The following is a 21,850-nucleotide window of genomic DNA, read 5'->3' as shown; positions in this document are numbered from 1 at the left end:
CCATCAGCCTCGCCTCCTGACAAGGTTGGTCTTCCTCCCAGGTTGTTCTTCCTCCCAGGTGGTGACAATCTCAACTAGGCCAAGGATCCACAACCCACGTCGAGATTACAACAATTGCTTTTGTATACTGTTATTCTGTAGTCAATCACAACAGTTTACAAGGAGTAAAATAGTAAAATCCATAAATCATAAACTTAAATTAAAAGTACAATAAATATCTTAATAAAGTAAAAACAAATAAGAATTAAAAAAACAAACAAAAATTTATGACAGAAATCATAAATAACATAAAAAGGATAAAAAGATGCGTGCCTCATTCTTTAGCAAATTATTTAACTTTCTTGTCTCAATAATATTAAACTAATCAGACCCCTCAAAAAAAGCTTTTAGGAAAAGCCATGTTTTAGATTAAAAAAAAAAATCATAAAATCTATTTGCAGTCTTAAATTGTTAGGTAAAGAATTCCATAATTTATGTCCTACTATTGAAATTGCTCTCTCCCTCACCTCACTCAAATGTGCAGTTCGTATAGAGGGGACGTCCAAAAGGCCTTTATTTGCCAATCTCAAATTTCTCCTAGGACAAGCAGGATGGTAGTCCTCACATATAGGTTACATCATCAGATGGAGCTCGGTACAGAAAACTTCTAGAAACTTTGACTGGTACACTGAGCATGACTAGCATGCCACTATCCATGTGTCCATGCGGGGTCTCTCTTCAGTCTCTTCTTTTCCACGGGGCTGTTGTCTCACAGAGGTGGAGCTCGTGCTCTTTTTTTGCGGAAAATCTTCCACAAAGTGGTTTTGTTCTTCCTGTGCTGGGTCTCTCTCCAGTTTCTGGGTTGTTTTTTCGTCAGTCGGTGAGTTTTTTTCCTGTCCTTCGGTGTCCACCGGCCTTTGAGTCTATGCGGACTCTCTGCGCCTCATGGTGGCGTCGGGCTTCCGTCAGTGCCTCCAGTGCCCCCGGACTATGTCTTTAACGGATCTACGAGAAGTGTGCATCCTGTACCTGGGGGCGTCGCATGATGTTCAGGCTGCAACCTGTGTACTCAGATGACCCCAAAAGGTTGCCATGCCAGGCTGGATAAGATGGGGAAGGTATTTGGTTAGGGTAAGTCTGATTCTTCCACTCCAGCATCAACACCGTCTGCTCCTAAGGACCGTGGGGAACTGTTCAACTTCGATCTCTCAGTGACCATCCTTCCCCCTGGACCTTCGGGCGAGAAGCGCACTGGTGATTGGTCTGTGTTGATCTCCTCCAAGTCGCAGACTTCTGGGGAAAGACTGGGTGGAGCAGCGTGGGAAGTCCTGGAAGCACCATCACTGGTCTCCGTCCTCTCACAGTGCCAGACTCGGGTTGGCCAAGGCGCTTGCTGCCTTGCCCCCGAAGCGGCTCCGATAAGAGGAGGCACCATCTTCCCTCGTCTGGTGGCCTGAGGCCATCTATACCGATTCCAGTGTCGGGCACAGAACGTCCTTGGCGTCCCGAGGAGGGACTGGCCTTGCCTCTCCCTTCTCAGCCTGTCCTTTCATCTGAGGCTTTTGAGGTGGAGTTAGAGCATTGGGTGTGCCTGATGGTGGAATGTGCTTTGCGCAACAGGGAGCTGGTGCTCCTGCCACCCGTGCCGGTGCCCTCACTGATGCCGGTGCCCGTGCCGGTGCCTACGCCGATGGCAGTGCCCGCACCATTGCCGACGCTGATAGTGCCTGGGTTGGAACCATTGTTGGACCAACTCCATGCCCTCCTTGGTGTCCTCTCGACGCAGCTATTGCCGGCGCCCTGTGATCCCTTGGTGACCCGTTGGACTCCGAAGCATGGGGCATCCGCGCTGGTCTCTATGAGTGGCTCCTTCGGGGATGAGAGCCTTTCGGTGCCCTTGACACCATTGGGGGCCCCCCGATCCCTGGCCCGCACTGCCTGGGATGGTGCCTGGACCCTCGGGTCCCCCATTACCTACAGGTCCTTCAATGCTTCAGCCCCAGGAAGCACCTAGCACTCCCCAGCCTTCCTGGGGTGGCCTTGGCAAACCAGAGGGCTCTTATGACCCCTGGGGAGCTGATACCTCTGGTACCTTATTGGTGGATTCCAATGGTCTTCCTTTGGAGAAGCGGTGTCGATCCTCACCGGTCGACAACCTTCAGGGGGTTCTTCCGGGCTATGGCTGAGACCGTACCTTTCCAACTTAAGAGCATAAGAACATGCAATACTAGGTCAGACCAAGGGTCCATCAACCCTAGCATCCTGTTTCCAACAGTGGCCAATCCAGGCTATAAGTACCCAAAACCTAAGTCTATCCCATGCTACTGATGCTAGTAATAGCAGTGGCTATTTTCTAAGTCAACTTGATTAATAGCAGGTAATGGGCTTCTCCTCCAAGAACTTATCCAAACCTTTTTTAAACCCAGCTACACTAACTGCACTAACCTCATTCCCTGGCAACAAATTCCAGAGTTTAATTGTGCGTTGAGTGAAAAGAACTTTCTCCGATTAGTTTTAAATGTGCTACATGCTAACTTCATAGAGTGTCCCCTAGTCCTTCTATTATTCAAAAGAGTAAATAACCAATTTACATTTACCTGTTCTAGACCTCTCATGATTTTAAAGACCTCTATCATATCCCCCCTCAGCTGTCTCTTCTCCAAGCTGAACAGTCCTAACCTCTTTAGTCTTTCCTCATAGGGGAGCTGTTTCATCCCCTTTATCATTTTGCTCGCCCTTCTCTGTACCTTCTCCATCGCAACTATATCTTTTTTGAGATGCGGTGACCAGAATTGTACACAGTATTCAAGGTGTGGTCTCACCTTGGAGTGATACAGAGGCATTATCACATTTTCCCTTTTATTTACCATTCCCTTCCTAATAATTCCTAACATTCTGTTTGCTTTTTTGACTGTCGCAGCACACTGAGCCGATGATTTCAATGTATTATCCACCATGACACCTAGATCTCTTTCCTGGATGGTAGCTCCTAATATGGAACCTAACATCATGTAACTATAGCTTGGGTTATTTTTCCCTATATGCATCACCTTGCACTTATCCACATTAAATTTCATCTGCCATTTGGATGCCCAATTTTCCAGTTTCACAAGGTCCTCCTGCAGTTTATCACAACCCACTTGTGATTTAATTACTCTGAATAATTTTGTATCATCTGCAGATTTGATTACCTCACTCATCATATTCCTTTCCAGATCATTTATACATACATTGAAAAGCACAGGTCCCAGTACAGATCCCTAAGGCACTCCACTGCCCACCCCCTCCACTGAGAAAATTGTCCATTTAATCCTACTCTGTGTTTCCTGTCTTTTAACCAGTTTGTAATCCATGAAAGGACATCACCACCTATCCATGACTTTTTACTTTTCCTAGAAGCCTCTCATTAGCAACTTTGTCAAATGCCTTCTGAAAATTCAAATATACTACATCTACCGGTTCACCTTTATCTACATGTTTATTAACCCCTTCAAAAAAGTAAAGCAGATTTGTGAGGCAAGACTTGCCTTGGGTAAAGCCATGCTGACTTTGTTCCATTAAACCATGCCTTTCTGTATGTTCTGTGATTTTGATCTTTAGAACACTTTCCACTATTTTTTTCTGGCACTGAAGTCAGGCTAACTCGTCTGTAGTTTCCCGTATCGCCCCTGGAGCCCTCTTTAAATATTGGGGTTACAGTAGCCACCCTCCAGTCTTCAGGTACAATGGATGATTTTAATGATAGTTTACAGAGTTTTACTAATAGATCTGAAATTTCATTTTTGAGTTCCTTCAGAACCCTGGGTTGTATACCATCTGGTCCAGGTGATTTACTACTCTTTAGTTTATCAATCAGGCCTACCATATCTTCTAGGTTTACCGTGATTTGGTTCAGTCCATCTGAATCATTACCCATGAAAACCTTCTCTGGATCGGATATCTACCCCCCCCCCCCCCCCCCATCCTCTTCAGTAAACACCGAAGCAAAGAAATCATTTAATTAATTAATTCATTTTTTTTAAAATTTTTATTTACCGACATTCTTGTATAATATACAAATCATACCGGTTTACATTAAAACAGGAGATGCAGGAAAAAAGTTACCTTTGTCAAATACATTTAACATTAATAACAATGAAAATTGTTAACAAGGGATAACAACTGTGAAAAAAGAGAAAGGTAAACAAAAGTGGAAGAAACATAGAAGTTAAAAAGAAAAAAAACGAAAAAAGGTAGCACCAAGGGTTGCACGAAGGGGTGCACAAAGGGGAGTGCCCCTTTGTCGAGCCCCTTCAGCGTGTGACGCCAGGTGGAATGGCGCCGTTTAACAGCTCGACGCTGGGCTGGATGACATCACAAGGGGGCGGGTCTCATGCTCACTGTTTTTCTTCATAGCGATCTCCATTCACATTTTAAAGCTGATTTTTTTCATTTTTTTAAAGCTTTTCTCTTCAGTGAAGCATCTCAAAAGTGCCTGGTGCTGGTGGGCAGCCCCCTCCGCCTCAGTGCCAGGTGGAATGGCGCCATTTACCGGCTTGACGCTGGGCTGGATGACATCACAAGGGGGCGGGTCTCATGCTCACTGTTTTTCTTCATAGCGATCTCCATTCACATTTTAATCTTTCTGCGATGGCCTAATCTTCTCTAAGTGCCCCTTTAACCCCTTGATCATCTAACAGTCCAACTGACTCCCTCACTGGCTTTCTGCTTTGGATCTATTTAAACAAGTTTTTACTGTGAGTTTTGCCTCTACGGCAACTTCTTTTCAAATTCTCTCTTAGCCTGCCTTATCAGTGCCTTACATTTAACTTGCTAATGTTTATGTATTATCCTATTTTCTTCTGTTGGATCCTTCTTCCAATTTTTGAATGAAGATCTTTTGGCTAAAATAGCCTCTTTCACCTCACCTTTTAACCATGCTGGTAATCGTTTTGCCTTCCTTTCACCTTTCTTAATGTATGGAATACATCTGGACTGTGCTTCTTGGATGGTATTTTTTAACAATGTCCACGTCTCTTGCACACTTTTTACCTTTGTAGCTGCTCCTTTCAGTTTTTTCTATTTTTCTCATTATATTAAAGTTTCCCTTCTGAAAGTTTAGCACTAGAGCTGTGGATTTGCTTACTGTCCCCCTTCCAATCATTAATTCAAATTTGATCATATTATGATCACTATTGCCAAGCAGCCCCACCACCCTTACCTCTCTCTCGCCAAATCCTGTGCTCCAATGAGAATTAGATCTAAAATTGCTCCCTCTCTCATCGGTTCCTGAACCAATTGCTCCATAAAACTGTCATTTATTCCATCCAGGAACTTTATCTCTCTAGCATGCCCCGATGTTACATTTGCCCAGTCAATATTGAGGTAACTGAAATCTCCCATTATTACTGCACTACCAATTTGGTTAGCTTCCCTCATTTCTCTTAGCATTTCACTGTCCATCTCACCATCTTGGCCAGGTGGATGGTAGTATACTCCTATCACTATATTCTTCCACAACACATGGGATTTCTACCCATAAAGATTAGATTGTGCATTTAGTCTCGTGCAGGAGATAAAGAGAGAAAGTGCCACCCCTCCTCCCAGATGCTCCTCTCTGTCACTGTGATATAATTCGTACCTCAGTATAACACTGTCCCATTGATTATCCTCCTTCCACCATGTCTCTGAGATGCCAGTTAAGTCTATGTCATCATTCACTGCTATATATTCTAATTCTTCCATCTTACTTCTTAGACTTCTGGCATTACCATACAAACTTTTCTTTGAGACGGCAGTCTGGGTTGCGGCTGTCGGTATTTTGGCAAGGTGTCTCGCTGTTCAGTAGATTCCTGGAAATGGGAGTGGTTCATTGTGACTGGAGAAGAGCTTGAGTGGTCCCACTTCACAAGAATGGTACCAGAGAGGAGGCTGGAAACTATAGGCCGGTTAGCCTCACCTTGCTGGGAAAATTAATGGAGATACTGCTGAAGGAAAGGATAGTGAACTATCTACAATTCAGTGGATTGCTGGCCCTGAGGCAGCATGGATTCACCAGGGGAAGGTCCTGACAGATAAAACTGATTGATTTTTTTTTTGATTGGGTGACTAGGGAATTGGATCAAGGAAGAGTGCTCTATGTGATTTACTTGGATTTCAGCAAAGCTGTTGATACGAACCCGCATATGAGACTCATGAATAAAACAAGAAGCTTGGGACTTGGAGCTAAAGTGGTGGAGTGGACTACAAACTGGCTGACTGACAGGAGACAGTTTGTAATGGTAAATGGAGCCTTCTCTGAAGAAAGAACAGTGTTAAGTGGAGTGCCACAAGGATCGGTTTTGGGATTGGTTCTGTTCGATATCTTTGTGAGCAACATTGCGGAAGGGCTAGATGGTACAGTTTAGAGAATGAAAAGTGATTTAAGAAAGCTTAAAGAGTGGTCAAAGACTTGGCAGCTGAGATTCAATGCCAAGAAGTGCAGAGTCATGCATCTGGGGTGTGGTAATCTAAAAGAGCTGTATGTGATGGAGGGTGAAAGTCTAATATGCATGGACTGGGAGAGTGCATATTAGATTTGGGGTGATAAGTTTCTGGTGATGTGAAGGTGGCGAAGTAATGTGACAAGGCAATAGCTAAAGCCAGAAGAATGCTGGGCTGCAGAAAGAGAGGAATAACCAGTAAGAACGAGATGATAATGCCATTGTACAATCCTTTGTGAGACCTCACCTGGAGTATTGTATTCAGTTCTGGAGATTATATCTCAAAAAGGATAGACAAGATGGAGATGGTCCAGAAAAGGGAGACCAAAATGGCATGGAGTCTATCGGAAGACTTATGAGGAGAGGCTGAAGGATCTGAATATGTATACCCTGGAAGAGAGGAGGTGCGGGGAGATATGATACAGACCTTTCAGATACCTGAAAGATTTTAATGACGCATGTTCCTCGAACCTTTTTCATTGGAAAACAAACAGTAGAACTAGGGGTCACGATATGAAACTTCAGGGGGGACAACTCAGAAACAACATCAGGAAATATTTCTTCACAAAGAGAATGGTGGATTCCTGGAATCCCCTTCCAGAAAAGGTGGTGAAGACAAAAACAGTAAGCAAATTCAAAAAGGCATGGGCTAAACACTATGGATCTCTAAAGGCTAGAGTTGGAAATTAAGAAAAGGGTAGACATGGTGGTTACTACCCTTAACTAATTAGCTTACATGATTTTGATTTTGATGCAAGTGCAGCATTGCTCTCTGTTTCGATGGGGGGGGGGGGGGGAATTCCAGTCAGACAAAAGTCAACTTTGGGTACTGACATTTATGGTCCAGGGTGCTAATATGCAGACAATAGGGAAAAAGCGCAGGACTGCTTCTGGGGCCAAGTCCAAAATCAAAGCATGTTCAAGCAGCAGCATTGGATGAATTATCAAGAAGGTTGCTAACGCTGTAAAAATGTTGCTAGCTTTAATTTTGTTATGGGTATGACAGTTGCTTGGTTTTGATTGTTAATATTACTACCCTTAACATAAGGCTTGGGGGTAACCTGCATGGAGCGGCAGTTATTACTATACGAAACTTGCTGAGCAGACTGACTGGACTGTTTGGTCTTTTCCTGCCATCATTAGTATGTTACTGTGTATGTTACTCTGTTACTCTTTGGTTAACTTGTTACAGGATGCTGGCAGGCTGAGTTTGGCCAGCACTCTATAAAGCAAAGCTGTTAGTTTCTGTCTCCATCTGCTGTCTGTGAGCATAACCCGTATGTCTGGACTGGTCTGTCTGGACTCGAGAAACTGAAATTATCAGGTAAATGCAAATTTCTCCTTATGGACTTTTCCTCCAGGAACTTGTCCAACCCTTTTTTTTTTAAACCCAACTACATTAATAGCTTTCACCACATCCTCTGGCATCCTGTTAACTATAAGTAAAGAAAATGTGTTTCATAGTATAACTCAATTTCATTTGGCAATAATTTTGATATGATCGAGTTTGTTCTGTTTACTTTTAATGAACCCAAACATTCAAATTATTATAGACTTAAGCGTATCTTACTATTTGTGGGAACTGACTGCCCTTTTTATTCTTGCATTTTGTCTGCTTCCCTTTTTTGTCTTCCATTTTCTTCCTTCCTTTCAATCTCAACTTTCCTCTCTTCAAATTTTTTTTTTTTTTAATTTTTTGTTTCTTCTCCTTTGTCTTTTTCTTGATTTCATTAGATTTCTAACCCAGCCATGCCCACCATACATCAGAATGTTGCAGGGAGCAGTTCTCCAGTGAAAGATCCTCCAAAGAAGGTAACCTAGACTGGACCTAGACTGGGTAGGGAAGCAAAGGACCAGAAAATCTCTCTCTGTTGGGGGGAGGTGTGTCAGCAGGTCTCTCACCCTGTCTGTCCCTGGCAGTGGATCTTAGTGGGGGCAGGAAAGTATCTATGGGGGAGGGAGTAGCAGGTGTTATCTAGCTGCTTTAGCCTTAATAATGCTTTGGGAGATTGTGCTAAAAAAAAAAAAAAAGCGAAGCATAAGAATTGGACAAAAGTTTCACAGAACTTTTTTGTGCAAGATTTTGTTTGCATGATTTCTGTGTGGTTTACTCCCTTGGTTTACTCCCTTGCAAAAGCTTCAGTAAATTAAATCCTTGACCAAAAGCATACTATTTCAAAATAATGCAAGCAAATGGGCTTGTGGTCTTATTGTAATATATTTGCCCTTCTTTTGCTCAAAATCATATATCTGGCTCTAAGAGTGAAGACCAGATGTGCTTTTCATTTCTGCTGTAAACATTGAAATGAGAAGTCTCTGAAGAATGAACAGTATTTCAAAAGGATGGTTTTGTCCTATGCTCTTCTCGCTGATATGACATTGATATGTTTGTGCTCTTAGAAGGCTCTGTGGAGTGAACACAAGGCCCCAGATGGTCGTATTTACTTTTACAACTCCGACACCAAGCAGTCCACTTGGGAAAAACCAGACGAGCTGAAGTCGAAAGCTGAGGTGAGACGAGGCCTGAACTGTTAGGGCTGTGAAAACTGAAACAGAATTTCTTGTCTCCATAAATTTTTTTCCAGGAGCATTTTCCTGCACAGATCTTTATTGTGCATTGAAGTTATTCCCTTGAGGGAACTTGCAAAGTGAGAGGAATTTTCTTTTGGAAGATTAACTTATTCTGGAGATATGTGGCTTGATGAGCTGTGCATGTGTGTGACGGTTGTGTAAAATTATTTCCTTCAGTGTATTTACATGATTGCGTTTTGATCATGTGTTTACAGTGATGCCTTCTGATTGGGCATATGAGTTGAGGGATAATATCAGAGAGCTGGGATGTGAAGAGCTGTGCAGAAGCTGAGATATAGACATGCACTTTTGTTTCTGATTCTTTCTTTCCCTTTTTTGCTGCTGCTTACAGCTTCTGCTCTCTCAGTGCCCCTGGAAGGAGTACAAATCTGACACAGGAAAATCTTATTACTACAACTCCCAGACCAAGGAGTCGCGCTGGACAAAGCCCAAAGATTTAGAGGAACTAGAAGGTGAGGGTAGTGCTGAAGTCCTTAGAGAGGAAGAGGGTGGGTCTGCCATCTCATCCTTGCTGTATGGAATGGGCAGAGCACAAACAAGAAGTAAAGATCTCCCTTTCTTTTGTGAAAGTATCCTTGCTCTGCCATATGCCATATGTTAGGGAGATTGTTTACATGTTATTATGATTTAAGAAACTAAGCCCTCTTTATTCTGTTTTTCAGCTTTGATCAGGCAGGAGGAAGAAGCAAGGTGAGTGAGGTGCCATTGTCTGTTTTTCCACTGGCTTTGTAACATTTTAACTTGTGAATCTTTTTTAGCCTATATACTTAAAGCATGCTATTTTTAGAGCTTAGTATGGATAACCTGCCAAAATTAACAGCAAACAGAATCAGGCTTCATTATCCTGCTAGACCAATCCAGATGTGTGTTTGTCACTCTGCCAGTAGATGGAAACAAAGAGCACACCTTTTTCTAGTGATTTCATCACGGATATTAGAAGTGGTATAAGACCATAATTAACCAGTAACCTCATGACAAAACAATGGTGTAGAACAACCCCTTATTTTTATCTTTATCTTCTTGCTGCTCCTTCCCTTTCTTCCTCACTTACCTCCTCCGGAATGCCTCATACCTATCTTCTGACAGGTAAGCAAACCTAAAGTTTAAAAAAAAAAAAAGATCTGAAGGAATCTTTGCTTACTGCTGCAGCTGAGACAGTAGCTTCGAGTAGAAAGGTTTTTTGCAATGGCCTGATTTCAGCTGTCCCACATGGGCAGGGAAGATGGCAGAATCTGGAGAGGATGGTCTTTCTGAAACAAAGCTCTGGGTTATTCATGAAGTGGTGGATGGGTACTGGCTACATCAGCTCTTTGTGGCTTTGTTTTTTTTCTCCAGCTGCAGCAGAAAGGAAGGGGTTGGTTCGAGCTCTGCGTTGCTGTGCTTTACCAAGGCAGACAGAAGCTATCACTGTAGAAGGTGCAAGAGATGACCCTTGTCAAATAATGTGGGCTTTTCTTGCCCCTCCTGCCACTCTGCCTTGGGGCAGTTTCTCCCGCGGTCAGGAGAACTATTGCTTCAGATGGACAGATGTTTTTAGCATCCGCAAGGCATCATTTTTTGGCGGGAATGGCTGACATTTTAGATCCTCTGAGTAGTTCCACTCTTCATGGTGGCTGCAGAAAGGGCCCAGCCTGAGCTACTAGGCCTTCTGGTTTTAGCCCAGAGGCGGAGGGAGTTTTGGAAACAGCTGGTCAACCTCTTCTCAGCTCTAAGGTCTTATTTTGCCTGAATTAGTCAAGGCCATGCAGCAGGTTGTCCTTGCTTTGCAGAAATCACGTGAAGGAGAGGTCCTAGTGAACCCTGGGTCTATGGCATCCCCCAGAGCTGTGTTGGGCAGTAGCTCTGCTCCCAAGTGCCGAAGACTATCTAGAGAGGCTCTGGATTTGCTATTAGACTGTATTTCACCAGGTCCCATCTGCTGGATTCAATGGGGGACCTGAAAGATGGGAGCAGAAGCTGATAGTCCATTGAACTCAATGGGGGAAGGGGAGTTTATCATCCAAAGGAGAAGAATCCTCCGTAATCTCACCCTGTTTCAGAAGACTGAGCTGGCCTTCCTTATTTCTCAGGTGGTATCCTCCCTCCATATGATGGAGGAGCATTCAGAAGGTCACCCTATTCTCAATTTAGTCAGGAGGCCAGCTCAAGCGTTGCCGTTTCACAGCATACTTAAGCACATGGTTCAAATAGAATATGAGTTGCCTGAAGGGTGGCTCAAAGGAAGTAAGACTATGAATGAGCTCTGTTCTCTGTTAGCAGAAGATAGGGAAAACTGATTCAGCATACCAAAAGTTGATGCTTTGGTTTTGGCTGCAACTTGCAAGACAACTATTCCACTGTAAGGGGGCATGGCTCTTAAAGGTGCACAAGATAGAAAGACCGAGTTGATCCTAAAAAGTATTTTTCCTTTTCTACCTTAGCAGTTCAGTCCTTCTTTTGTGGAGGATACATGGCTCAGATTTTGGTACATTGAGCTGAATAGTTTCTGGAGGTTGCCCAACTGGAATAGGGGCCCACATTATGACCCTGTGATGATTTCTTCTTGATCAGTTGCTGCAGGTGTTTCAATGGCTTTTGTGTCTACATAGCTTGATAGTGCATACAGCTTCTACGACTCATCGGAGCAAGCTTTCTTTTAAAGGGAAGCTGTTGTTTGCAGAGGATTTAGAGACATTAGTCAAGGATCTGGGAGAGTCCAAGCTTCAGAAACTTCCAGAGAATAGGAACCATGGGTCTTCACATACTAATAGAGGTTGTGGCTGTTTTAGAGAAGCTAGTAGATATCGTACAGGGAGACAAGCTTGGAACCTGTTAAGCAGGTTTTGGGGAAAGCGTCAGTCCTTTTGGGGGGCTAGGAGGTCTAAGGGTTGAGGCTTCTGGGACTTCACATTCTTCCCAGTGAAAATCAGTGGCTCCTTTATTTGGTAGTCTTGGAGGGTGGTCATCTTCTGCGGTATTACCAGGTGTGGATACACATTGCCTCAAATCTGTGGATTCTCAGCATGGATATTCCTTAGATTATGCTGTTCCTTTTTCCAACTCGTTTATGGTGTCCCCCTGCAAGTTGGACGCTAATGGAGTGGTAGTGAGGTCAACTCTGGAGAGACTACAGTGTCTGGAGGTGGTAGTTCAAGTGCCTTATAAGGCACAGGGATAAGGCCGCTATTCTATCTACTTTGTGGTGCCAAAGAAGGATGGGTCTTTCTGATCCATTTTCAGTTTCAAAGAGGTCAATCAATGTGTCTGAATTCCTAGTTTCTATATGGAGACTCTTTGCTCTATCAATGTGGCAGTCAGGTAGGAGAGGTTCCTTTAGTTCCTCTCTCTTAGGCATATTTTCACATATCAATAAAGAAAAGTCTTCAAAAGTTCTTTTCTCTTTAGCATTCTAGGAAGCCATTTTCAATTCAGAGTCCTTCCTTTTGGACTTGCGATGGTGCTGAGAACCTTTGCCAAGGTGATGGTAGTTGTTGTGGCCTTTCTGCACAGAGAAGATATCTTGGTTCATTCCTATTTGAATGATTAGCTGATAAGAACCAAGTCGCTTCAAGAGGACCAGGTGACCTCAGCCAAGGTTATTCAGGTTTTAGAAAATCTAAGTTGGATAGTCAATTATATGAAGAGAATCTTTCACCATCCCAATCTCTGGAATATCTAGGGCTCACTTCAGCACCAAGGTAGGTCAAGTCTTTTTTATGTAGGAAAGGATATTCCAGCTAATAGCTTAGGTTTGAGCATTTTGCTCTTGGAAGACTCCCAAAGTGGGGGATTACCTCCAACTTCTGGAGTCAGTAGTAGTAATCATAGATCTAGTCCCATGAGCTAGGGCTCACAAATGGCCCCTCCATAGATCTCTCTTGACTCAGTGGTTCCTGCAGTCATGGAATTATGAAATTTGTCTTCCACTTTCATCTTCCTTGAGGGAGAGCCTATTATGGTCATCAGTTCTGGTGAATTTATTAAAGGGAATTGCTTTGGAGCTTCCAATTGAATTGTGGTCACATCAGACACCAGCCTGGTAAGCTGGGGAACTAACTGTTGCAGCCAAGTTGCACAGGAACTGTGGACCAAGGAGGTGGCTTTGTTCATAAATAGGCTGGAGATCAGGGCAATCAGGTTGGTTGTGGTGCAATTTCTGCCCCTCTCCAAAAGGACTGACCCTTTTCCCAAAACCTGCTTAACTGGTTTGAGGCCTGTATCCCTGTACGATATCCACTGGCTTCTATAAAACTGCCACGACTTCTATTAGTCTGGTGAAGGGAATGACAATTCGAGTATTCTTGGACAATGCCACGGCAGTAGCATATGTAACAAACAAGGAGGCACTTGGAGCGCAGTAGTAGCTCTAGAGGCAAACCGTTTGTTCATTTGGACAGAGCAAAATCTTCTTCAGCTCTTGGCGGCTCACATTGTAGGAGCAGAAAATGTTCAGGCCAACTTCCTCAGCAGGAATATTTTGGATCCCAGAGATTGGGAACTCAGCTAGGATGCCTTTAAGTTGATAGGGGACCGGTGGGATTTCCTTTACATGGACATCATGGTGACCTAGGAACTCGAAGGCAGGCAAGTTCTTCAGCCACAGGAAGAATGGGGTTCTAGTGGAATCAATGCTCTGATTCATCCTTGGCCAATGAAGAGGCTTCTTTATGTATTTCCACCGTAGCATCTAATCAGCAGGACTCTAAGGAGAATAGAAGATCACCTATCAGATGTGATCCTAAGGCCTCTGGACTGGCCAAAAAAGCTGTGATATTCAGATCTAGTGAGGTTGTTAGCCAGTATTCCTCTTCATCTTCCCTGCATTCATAGTGTCTTGTGTAAAGGACTGGTGTTGATAGAGGACCTGGCTCCATTTTGTCTCACAGCCTGGCTCTTGAGCTTGTTTGTGCAGAAAGGGGTATCCAGCAGCAGTGATTTCTACTCTATTGAAGGTTTGTAAAACGTTTACATTGCTGGGTATATCTGGGTCTGGCATCTCTTTGACATTTTATGTAGAGCCGTTTTGTTCTCACCTTGGTGGGCGGACAATCTGGCTATTTTGGCATTTTTACAAGGGGAACTGGATAATTCCCTAAAGTTACAAGTGTCAGCAATTGCCTGCTATAGGGGATGGATTTAAGGGACCTTAATGGCTTCTCATCCATGTGATCCTTTTCCTCCAAGAGGTCAAGTATATTCATGCTCCTACCAGGGCTCTGGTTCTTCAGTAGGATCTCAACGTTGTTCTCAGTGTGTTGATAGGTGCTCCCTTTGAACTCCTGAAGCACACTTCTTTGAAGACTTTATCCTTAAAAGCGGTGGTTTTAGTGGATATTTGCTTGGCTAGGCACATTTCAGAATTACAGGCCTTGTTGTGCCGGGACCCCTTCTTGTTTTTGCTTAAGGTCATTTTGCTTTATTTATTTATTTATTTATTTATTTAAAGTTTCTTCTATACCGATAGCCGTTCGCACATCGTATCGGTTTACATAAAACAAATAACCTTTGGGCAGGGCCCTTACAAGTAACAGCCGAATACAATTAACAGGAAGTATGGATAATACTGATAAGCATAACAATATATTAATATATACAACAACTATAATATAATAACAATGTACAGGATCCAGCGTTCATAAAGCTTATCATCTGAACCAAGGAATTTCCCTTCCGGCTTTCAACAAAGGAAGAATGTAGTGGGAAGGATAGATCTCTTGTTATTTGGATGTCTGCCGGTTAACAACTCTACCCCTGGAAAGCCTCCAGATTATCCGCTAAATTTTATCTGGCTAACTACGTAGCTGGATAACTCGTAGGCATTCAGTGCTGGAAATTTAAAATCCTGCCATTTGTCCAATGTGCTGAATATTGACCCCACCTTATCTAAATAGGACCTCGTAATCACCTCTAAGGGATGAAGAGAAGAGGCACAGTGCTATTATTATCGTTACTGAGTCCCATTTGGAAAAAGTGAGGCACAAGGCGATAAGTAACTGGATATAGGAAACAGAAAGTCATAGCAAAGTGGGATTTTAATTTCCATTCTTGGAGTTGTGATTCATAGCTCAGTGCCCAGTCAAATTGACCACACATCATGATGTTACTGGGGATGGGTAATGGATAGTCCAGGCAATCAGGGACAATCAATTTAATTGGTTTGTTCCGGGTTCTAACATTTTTTTTCTTTTATAGGAAGCCACATGAGATCCCATTGGCAGCCTCCAGTCCTGTCCCATCTTCTGCAACTACAACAGACACTGATGTGACCCCTATTGAGGAGCGAGAGCTGGTATCCTCACAGCCCACGGTGCTGGCATCCACAGAGTTAATAGATACTGTATTTCCTCAGGAGGATGTGGTGGTACAGCAGGAGGAAATAACCAGCAGGTAAGACCAGCATTAAATCCAACAACCATGATGGTGAATCAGGGATAGAAATCTGCAATAAGGATTTGTCTGCTGGGAAGGGTTTTGGTCACGATGTATTATTATTATGATTATTTTTATTTATTTATTTATTTGTGTTTTTCTATACCGGCATTCACGGGAGTACGTATCATGTCGGTTTACATAAAACAAGGGGTGATCAATACATTATAACATACATAACTAAAACATAAGAGTATACATTACTATTTTCCGTCAATAAGCAGGCTGAATTAGGCATGACATGTGGGTGACATCATCCGATGGTACCAAACAAACTCATCTCTCCTAGCTAGTAGAGCTTTTGGCTCTGTTAACCATGTGCAGAAGTTCCTGCATGGGTGTTGCCTTGTGAACCTCCTCAAATTGTCAGTTTTTGTCCGAGCACATGCATGGATGTGTACTCTGTCTCTCCATATAAAAATGTTTTTTTAACTCCGCTCTATTTTTCTATATTTTTTCCACTACTTCAGCATTAGTTGCCTTGCAACCTCTGCAGCACCCATAACAGTGCTACAAAAAATATATTTTTTTCTTGCCTCCTCAAAATGTCTGGCAAAAAGAAATCTACCATCAGTGGTTTAAAAAGTTATATCTCACGGATAGCCACAAGTTATGTGGCTACCCGTGAGATAGCCACATAACTTGTGGCTATCTCACGGATAGCCACAAGTTGGGGCCATCGGATTCTGCTTCAAAGAAGCATAAAACATCAAAGCACATTGTGTCGGCACTGTCAATCCATGGCACATTGGTGGTGTTGACTCACCAAGCACGGACTCCTGTGCATTGATGCACTTGACACACTTCCCATTGGTATGTGTGATGTATGGCCCACTGGAGCTCATGACACATTGAAGCCTTCTGTGCACAGGACCTGCATTTCGTTAAAATACCCTGATGCATCGATGTAACACAATGCTGCTTACAATCCATCGATCCATAGCTCAAGCACTCATGGCGTTGCAGCTTCTTTCAGGAAAACCATCCTGATGCAGCCAACGCATACATTGAGAAAACAGCCCAGCTCCACACCAGCCATATGAATACAGTTCAGGGGAAATCCCTCAAAGTGCTCGAAGAAGCAGTCTATGAGGCAGTCAACTTCTTCAAAGCACTAGGCTTTTCTACTAACAGAACCAATACGTCGACGCTCAGGAAAGGGCCCCCATATTGAATTACTTATACAGTTGTATGTGGATAGCCCTAGGTCAGTTGAAGGGGATTTATTACTTCAGCCCCCTTCAGTTACAAGAACTCTTGCTCGTGCATGATTGTTAGTGGAGGGAATCTATCTAGAGGTACCAGATCCAGTATGCCTCATAGTACCGCTCACCTCCAATAGATCAATTATTGAACAGGGACCCTTTTTTGCCTCTGAATAAGATGTTTCACCACTTACACCAGGCCAGAGGAATCGTCAGTTACTTGAGCAGATTGCAGATATGGTGAAGAATTTCTGTACCTCTTTTGTCTTGGGAGACAAAAGGAACTATCCAATCTCACCCTTCTACCTTTGTTGTGGCGATCCTTCAGACCAGAGGCCCAGTTTTGCCTATTGATGTGAACACATCATCAGAACCTTTGCTACAAGGTTCTTCATCATTACAACTACAGCAGAGTTAGGTACTTCATAGGAGGCAGACAGGGACATTTCTCAATGGGGCACCTAGTATAACTCCTAGGTCCCTTTCTTCAACATTGAGGTCCTGGATTAGTGAACTCTCACTATTTGGTTCAGAAGAAGGTTCTACAGGCATTCTGTCTTATCCACTTCTGGATCCTCCTGATCATACTTCGCCTCTTGAAGACTTTACTTATTCAAAATTTGTAGAAAAAATGGGAGACACTATGGGGTAGATACTCAAGCGCTACTTAGCTGGATAAATCAGATTTACCCGGCTACGTGGCTACCGCTGAATATCGTCTATGTCACTTATCTGGCTAAATAGCTGTATGGTCAGTGGGCAGGCAGTGGACGTAACTGGGTGGCGATACCTGTCCGGCTAACTTAACTGGATAAGTAGTGATATTCGGCCTTATCCGGTTAAGTTAGACATGGCCCAAAGCAGGGCTAAAGTTAGCTGAATGTGCTTATCCAACTAACTTTAATACTTATTCAGGTATATTCAGCGGCATTACTGTGCCGCTGAATATCCCATATAAATTAGCCGGATAAGTCTTATCCGGCTAACTTATAAAGCCGGATAGGTTTAAATATTGGCCTATGGGTTTCACTGTTTGCAAGAATAAAGACCCCTGTTCAGAAGTGTATGGTCTTCTTCAAATACTAGACATGCTGTCAAAGCCAGCAGCTCTTCCAACACAACATTCTAAAACTGTTACAGATGAGAATGTAGGAAACTCCTATTTATGGTGCTCCTAGGGCCAGAAAACCAGTCTCAAGTATAGGGTTCAGAAGTCACTGAGTTTTGGAGTTGTCCAACTTCTTTACCAGCCCATCGCTGTCGCATCTGTACTAAAAAAAAAAAAAAAAAAAAAGGCAAGAATTTATTCCAACTTGCCTCCAGGCAAAGACTATATAATACTAGATAATTTTGGAAAGAAAGTATTTCAGAGCTCCTTGCTTACAGCTCATATTTATACTCACCAGTTTTATATGGTGCAATATCTACATGGCTGCATTAAAAAATTAAAGCCTTTTCTACAGTCTGTGAATGGTGACATGTATTATCCCCAGCCGCTGTTGGATGCAGAGGAATGCATAAGACACCTTTTCCGTTTTGTTTATGAATCATTTGACTCTGTCTTATGTACCTCTGCAGCCTCTATTGGAGCTCTTTATATGGCATGGCTTAGGACAAATAACTTCCAGGATGACGTGCATGACAAGTAAGCAGATCTACCTTGTCTGTGGGACAACAATTTTGGTGAATAGCTCAGAGAAATGGTAGCTCAAATGAAAGAACAGAATGTGGCTGTTCAATCCCTCTCATCGGCTCCTGAGCAGCCACCTTCTTTGAGATGCTCTGTCTTCTACAAGGGACCTTATTTTCAGAGACACCCATTCCATCTTTTTCAACATTACTGCCTTCTGCCCCTTCCAGCTCAATGACAGCTATCACTTCCAGCCATCCCTTGCCAGAAGGAGTTCTATCAACCCAAAATGACATACAAGGCCTAGCCTAAACCCAGGCCCAGTTTTTGATCTCCCCAAATACTCCACAGTCCTCCATCCCAGTTGGGGGCAAAATCCTGGCCTTTTTGGATTCATGGCGCCAGATAACCAAGGACCACTGGGTCCTCAAGATCATGGAGTCTGGATACAATTTGCATTTCTTCCAGCTATCATCCCTTCTACATTTCTTAAATCTCAACCCAGATCCATCTCACTTGATGCAGCTAAATCTGGAAGTACAGTTGCACCTACAACAACAGGTGATAGACTCTGTCCCAGCAACTCAGCATGGAGATTGCTTTTACTCCCAGTATTTCCTCATTCCCAAGAAATTGGGCGGATCAAGATGCATTCTGGATTTGAGGCTTCTGAACAAACATCTACACCAGGAGAAATTCAAAATGAATTCCTTTAGCATGATTCTTTCCTATATTCAGAAGAGAGTGGATATGCATTCTCGATCTAAAAGATGTGTATGCTCAAATACCCATTCATCTTCCCACTGGTGCTACCTTTGCTTCAAATTGAATTCTTCCCACTATTAATAAAAAGTATTCCCTTTGGCTTGTTAGCAACTCAAGAGTCATCACCAAATGTCTTGCAGTAGTAGCGATACCCTTGCATTGTTAAGGGATTCAGGATTTCCTGTATCTGGATGACTGGCTAGTCTCAAGAGAAAGTGTTGCTCTCCTTGTACAACACTATCTGTTTCCTTCAGGATTTGGGGTTTCTGCTGAATTTTGAGAAATTGAATCTAGTGCCCACTTAGAGGCTAAAGTTCATAGGATGTGGATAGATTTGCTACAGGAAAAAGCGTTTTTACCAGCAAATTAAGCGAACATCATAAGATCAATCATTTTCAAGCTGCTGACCTCTCAGAACTCGACAGCCAGGCAGATTTTTGTTGCTTTAGGTCACATGGTGGCAGCCTTTTATGTGGTCCCACTAACCTGGCCTTCAGATCTGAGGCCTGCAGAGGAGTCTACGCAGTCAGTGGGATTATCTAACACAACTACTGTCGTCAATATTATAGTGGATATGAAATGGGAATTGCACTGGTGGTTAAACCACCATGTTTTTCAGGATGGAGCTCCACTTCACGCATTCTTCCATCAAATAATCCTTGTGATTGATGCCTCCTCAAAGGGATGGTCTGCCCACACAGGATCCTTTTAGACCTAAGGAACTTGGTTTCTTGAGGAAAAACATTTTCAAATCAATCTGCTGGAACTAAGAGTGATCAGATACACTCTAATGATGTTCACGATTCTCCTTCAGGGAATGAACATCTTCATTCAAACCGACAACCAAGTTGCAATGTTTTACATCAATAACCATGGAACGCAAGGTTGTGGGCCCTCCTGCCAGGAATCACTAAAAATTTGGCAATGGGCTCTCAGGAATTGAGCTATTCTACAGCCAACTACTTTCTGGGGATCTCCAACGCACTGGCAGATCTCTGTACCAATCAGTGGTCAACAAACTATTTTAATTATGGGGTCTGGCATCAGTTAACATATTCATATTGGAGCAGAACAGGAAACTTGACTAATTTTGCTCAATTCTACTCAGCAATCTCAGGTTGGCTTAGGATGCTTTCCTGTTCAATTGGGGAAGAAGCCCCATGTATATCCTTTGTACCGATACCATTGATCTTTAAAAACAGTGCAGAAGCTGTTGCAAGACTGTGCCCCCTTGATCCTCATAGCTCTAGCATAGCCCAGGCAAATGTGGTTTGCCTATCTTGTACAACTCTCCAGCAGTCCTCCAGTACCTCTGGTAGCAAACCATGTCTTTTTAAAGCAAGATGGAATGCTGTATTATCCAGATCTTTCATCCCTCAACCCAATGGCATGGATGTTCAATACTCAATCGCAAATCTCTCTTTGCACAGAAACATTAAAGATATAGTGGTTTCAGCCAGGAAACCCTCAACTAGGAAAAACTATGCCTTTCAGTGGAAAAAAAATATTCCAAGTACTGTCAGAATGCCTTCGATCCATTTTCGTACGAGCCCAATCATTTGCTGTCCTGCTTGCTCCTGCTTTCCTCTCTTAGAGCACATATCTGCACCATGGTGGCTTATCATGTATCGATAGACAATAAACCCATCCTAACACATCCACTAGTATCAAAATTTATGAAAAGTTTATAGCATATGAGGCCTCCAGTTCCATGGGACTTTGAACATTGGCCTTTCTCAGTTAATGAAACCATCCTTTGAACCTTTGGAGACCGCTTCTCTTAAGTTCTTGACACAGAAAGTGGTTTTCCTGGGAGCAGAAACTTCAGCTAGAAGAGTTAGGGAACTCCATACTCTTGTTTATTGTGCACCATACATGCAATTCTTCTCTAACAGAGTGGTGCTCTGCACCTACCCAAAATTTCTTCCGAAAGTAGTCTTGGCTTTCTTTATCATATTGTATTGCTGCCATCTTTTTGTGTCCACATGCACATGAATGTGAGAAGACCTTTCATACATTGGACTGCAGAAGAGCTCCGGCCTACTACAAGAAAAAAGCTTAGCCACATTGTCAGGCTTCACAGCTGTTTGTTTCTTATGACCCTAACAGACTTGGCAGAGCAGTCGCCAAATGTATATTGTCCAACTGGAGAGCGGAATACATTCAGCACTGATATGTTTCAGCAGGCTTACAAATCACAGATGCTGTCAAAGCTCACCAAGTTAGAGCTATGGCTTCTTCTGTGGCCCATTTGCAAGAAGCATCTCTCAAAGATAACTGCAAAGCTGCAACATGGTCCTTTGTTCACACATTTACATCTCAATACTGTTGGACAGTCTCTCAAGAATAAACAGTAAATTCGGACAAGCAATTTTGCATGGTGGAGTCGGATTGTTTTCTCAGTATCGCTGCGCTGCAACCCTCCACTTGAGACTCCCCCACATGTCATGGCTAATTCAGCCTTCTTATCAATGGAAAAAGCAAGTTTGCTTACCATAAATGGTGTTTTCTATAGATGGCAGGACGAATTAACCATGTAAAACAGTGGTCTCCAACCCTGTCCTGGGAGCCCACCAGCCAGTTGGGTTTTCAGGATATCCACAATGAATATGCATGAGAGAAAATTTGCATGTTATGGAGGCAGTGCATGCAAATTTTCTCTCATGCATAGTCATTGTGGATATCCTGAAAACTCACCAGGACAGGGTTGGGGACCACTGATGTAAAATACCTGCCTGCCTCCCTGGAGAGTTGACTACATAGTTAGATTAAGCTCTGATACCAACTGAGGAGGCTTATGAGGCAACGCC

The 21,850-nt window shown here is 43.1% G+C and overlaps 1 protein-coding gene across 6 annotated transcripts in view; it reads left to right on the top strand.

Annotated features, from left to right (window-relative positions):
- Positions 1-21,850, top strand: part of LOC115087389 (pre-mRNA-processing factor 40 homolog B-like) — a 205,569-nt gene that overhangs the window by 63,348 nt on the left and 120,371 nt on the right. For all 6 annotated transcript variants that reach the window (XR_003855511.1, XM_029594517.1, XM_029594515.1 and 3 more), the window contains exons 7-11: positions 8,175-8,252; positions 8,841-8,951; positions 9,364-9,484; positions 9,695-9,722; positions 15,204-15,398. Coding sequence is in view for 5 of the 6 variants with exons in the window: in XM_029594517.1 (XP_029450377.1) it covers positions 8,175-8,252; positions 8,841-8,951; positions 9,364-9,484; positions 9,695-9,722; positions 15,204-15,398 (533 nt within the window). In the remaining variant the exon portion in view is untranslated. The remainder of the gene's footprint in view (positions 1-8,174; positions 8,253-8,840; positions 8,952-9,363; positions 9,485-9,694; positions 9,723-15,203; positions 15,399-21,850) is intronic.

Source organism: Rhinatrema bivittatum, chromosome 3 (genome assembly GCF_901001135.1).
Source record: "Rhinatrema bivittatum chromosome 3, aRhiBiv1.1, whole genome shotgun sequence".
NCBI lineage: Eukaryota > Metazoa > Chordata > Amphibia > Gymnophiona > Rhinatrematidae > Rhinatrema > Rhinatrema bivittatum.
This window is presented reverse-complemented; position numbering and strand designations above follow the sequence as displayed.